The 2,853-nt window shown below is 40.2% G+C and overlaps 1 protein-coding gene across 1 annotated transcript; it reads right to left on the reverse strand.

Annotated features, from left to right (window-relative positions):
* Positions 1 to 573: 573 nt before the first annotated feature.
* Positions 574 to 1,044, reverse strand: LOC140147250 (uncharacterized). The gene has a single exon (XM_072169029.1). The coding sequence runs from the start codon at positions 1,042 to 1,044 to the stop codon at positions 574 to 576; it is 471 nt and encodes a 156-aa protein (XP_072025130.1).
* Positions 1,045 to 2,853: the final 1,809 nt, after the last annotated feature.

Consider the following 2,853-nt stretch of genomic DNA (forward strand, 5'->3'; position numbering starts at 1 on the left):
ACAGGTGTGTTTGTGTCAGAAATAATGGGATCTTAGGAAAGATAAGACAAGTATAGGTAATGGGGATACGCATCCTGCACAAGAACAAATAAACACAATGGGGAACGATTTTTTTCAAGTTGGGTTGTGTTTATTTGTTGCCATGTTTAATTGTAACACTTTGGGTTGGTAAACTGTTCATTCTTTCTTATTAAATATATTCAGTTTCCTCTTCAGTCTTCAGTCGGTACTCCAAAATAGCAGCCTTGAAGGCTAAACTAGGAGGAAACTTGCCGATGACCTCTCGGCCGGCGCAGTGTCAACTCAAGGTGCAGAATAAAGAAACTCAGGAGACGGGTGCCATCAAACAGGTGTATAATTCCGGAAAAAGTGCTGGTGCGGATGCTGTGCTGCTATTTAAAGATTTCTGAGGCTGGGTGGTGGACGCATCTCCCTAAGAACTAGGAGTGGAGCATTGACTGCAACTGAAGGGAATCTGTTCCAGATTCGGACCGTCCGTTGATAAAATGAGTATCCATAAGCATCTACTTTTGAACTTGGTTGTTGGTACTTGAAGTTGTGTTTGTTACGGCTTCAAAAAGTTGAAAGTTGGAGATATGTATCTTGTAGAACATGGTAGCTTGGTTCATCAGACGTGAAGAAGTGGAGTGTATCCCATTGTAGTTTTTGGACTAGAGGAGTTACCGGGGTTGTTCTCCTGTAGTCTGCATGCACGAAACGAGCAGCCTGGCGCTGAACTTGTTCCACCCGGTTGATGTCACATTGGGTGTATGGATTCCATGCCTCTCCACTGTATTCCAGTTGGGGACGAACCAACGACAGGTAAGCTCCCGCCTTCACCTCTTTGCTGCAAGCAGATAACGTTCTCCTCAGCATACCCAGGGTGCGGCTGGCTTTAGAAACCGTCTTCTGGCAGTGAGTAGTCCAGCTGAGGTCATCTGATATTGTGACTCCTAGATAAACATGCTGTTTAACTCTTTGAAGATCCGCTCCCTTGATGTAATATTGATGGAGGCTAGGTTTCTTCTTTAGAGTAATGGACATGATGGCACATTTGTCAACATTGAAACTCATTAACCAGGTATCCGCCCGGGTAGATAGGGTGTCGAAGTCATTTTGCAAAGTTATGTGATCTGATGGGTCTTTTGTTTCTTTGTAAATTATACTGTCGTCCGCGAAGCAATCGTTCCCCATTGTGTTTATTTGTTCTTGTGCAGGATGCGTATCCCCATTACCTACTTTACTTATAATTATACTGGGGAAACGATTAAACATCAGTAACGATCTCCTTCACTTGTGTACTTGCGTAATATTTGTTTGTGTGTATTGTATACCATGATTGCTATAACATTAGACCCAGCTTTAACCACCGTTTATCAGTGGGAGCTGGTAGCCTAATGGATAAGGCATCCGTCTAGAGATCGGAAGGTCGTGGGTTCGATTCCCATGCCGGCACATTCCCTTGCTTTTTTTCAAGTTGGGTTGTGTGCCGGTCGGGATATGTGTTTATTTGTTGTCATGTTTAATTGTAACACTTTGGGTTGGTAAACTGCTCATTCTTTCTTAAAGATAAGACACTTTAATACACCGTATCAAATAATGCGGCTAATATTGCCAATTGAAGACAACAACATTTCATCTTCATGAGGGAGCAAGAGTTTTAACGGTATTAATCAAATAAAACTGAACGACATATAGGCATTTTATTATCCTACCACCTTTGTACACATTATTCTAATTCTAATTTGCCGATGAGTTTATAAACGAATAATTATGGGATTTTCGTCATCGAAGTTTAACGTGTCTATTTTCTTTGCTCCATCTTATTGTAAAATAAATACTTTGCGACCATATTATCGAATAAACTGTCCTTGACAATTTTGGTTATTATTAAAGGGGCATCTAAAATCAGGAGTATTCATGATCAATGTCCTGTTTTGTACTTTCTTGAACATACAACAAAACATAATAGAGAAATAAAAGGCAGTTTCAAAAAATATGAGAATACGCCCTAATTTCAAACAGAAATCGAAACCAGAAATCTCAGCTTTAACCACATGGACACGGGAACTTTATAACTGATAATTCCAAATGTCGCTCCAGTCGCTAAAACCTTCATTGCTTTTTTCTCCGTCTTTCCATTTAAATTGAGTTATTTTGTTTGCCAACTATCTATAGTACTAGTGTGTCTGATGAAGGAGTAAAATTGTTGATGCATCAGTTTACCAAGAGGTATGTCAACTCGAAGAATCGGGTAACAGGTACATTGGAGTATAATCCAATATGCTTAAAGGTGAACCTCATTGAAAATAAAGTTATATATCAATGGAAAGCTTATGATGCCAGGAAGCAGAAAAGAATATTTTTTATTTGCCTAACGCACCAGGATAGACATAATCTCCATGCAAAGATTGGATATTGGCACCCCCCCTAAATTACAAAACGAAATCGTTCAAATTGGGCGCTTTCGATGATGACGTCAACACGGGGACACACAGTTACTTCCGGGTTTGAGTGTAAACACAATGTCCATGCATTACTGTGGCATGCATCGGGCCAATGCACGAACTCAGTCATTGCCAACTTACTTTACATGAAAATATCTTCAATAAAATAAGAATCACATGAAGGAAACATCATGATCAAATCAAGAATGAAGTTCCTGAATAAAGTGTGTGGATTAAAAAATGGGAAAAGTGCTGGCCGGGGTGATTTGGGATAGGCCAAGCCATCCACGATATGCAGGGAATATTACAGTAAAGCACGAAGAGCGAAGATTCGCCGAAGAACCGGAATGAAAACAGATTGCAAAAAATAACTGCTAGTGCTACCAGTTCAGATCGTCACACCAAG

This window comes from Amphiura filiformis, chromosome 3, assembly GCF_039555335.1.
Source record: "Amphiura filiformis chromosome 3, Afil_fr2py, whole genome shotgun sequence".
Taxonomy (NCBI): domain Eukaryota; kingdom Metazoa; phylum Echinodermata; class Ophiuroidea; order Amphilepidida; family Amphiuridae; genus Amphiura; species Amphiura filiformis.

Excerpts from the sequence above, each read along its gene's own strand:
- LOC140147250 (XM_072169029.1), bottom strand. The coding sequence starts at position 1,044 with ATGTCCATTACTCTAAAGAAGAAACCTAGCCTCCATCAATATTACATC.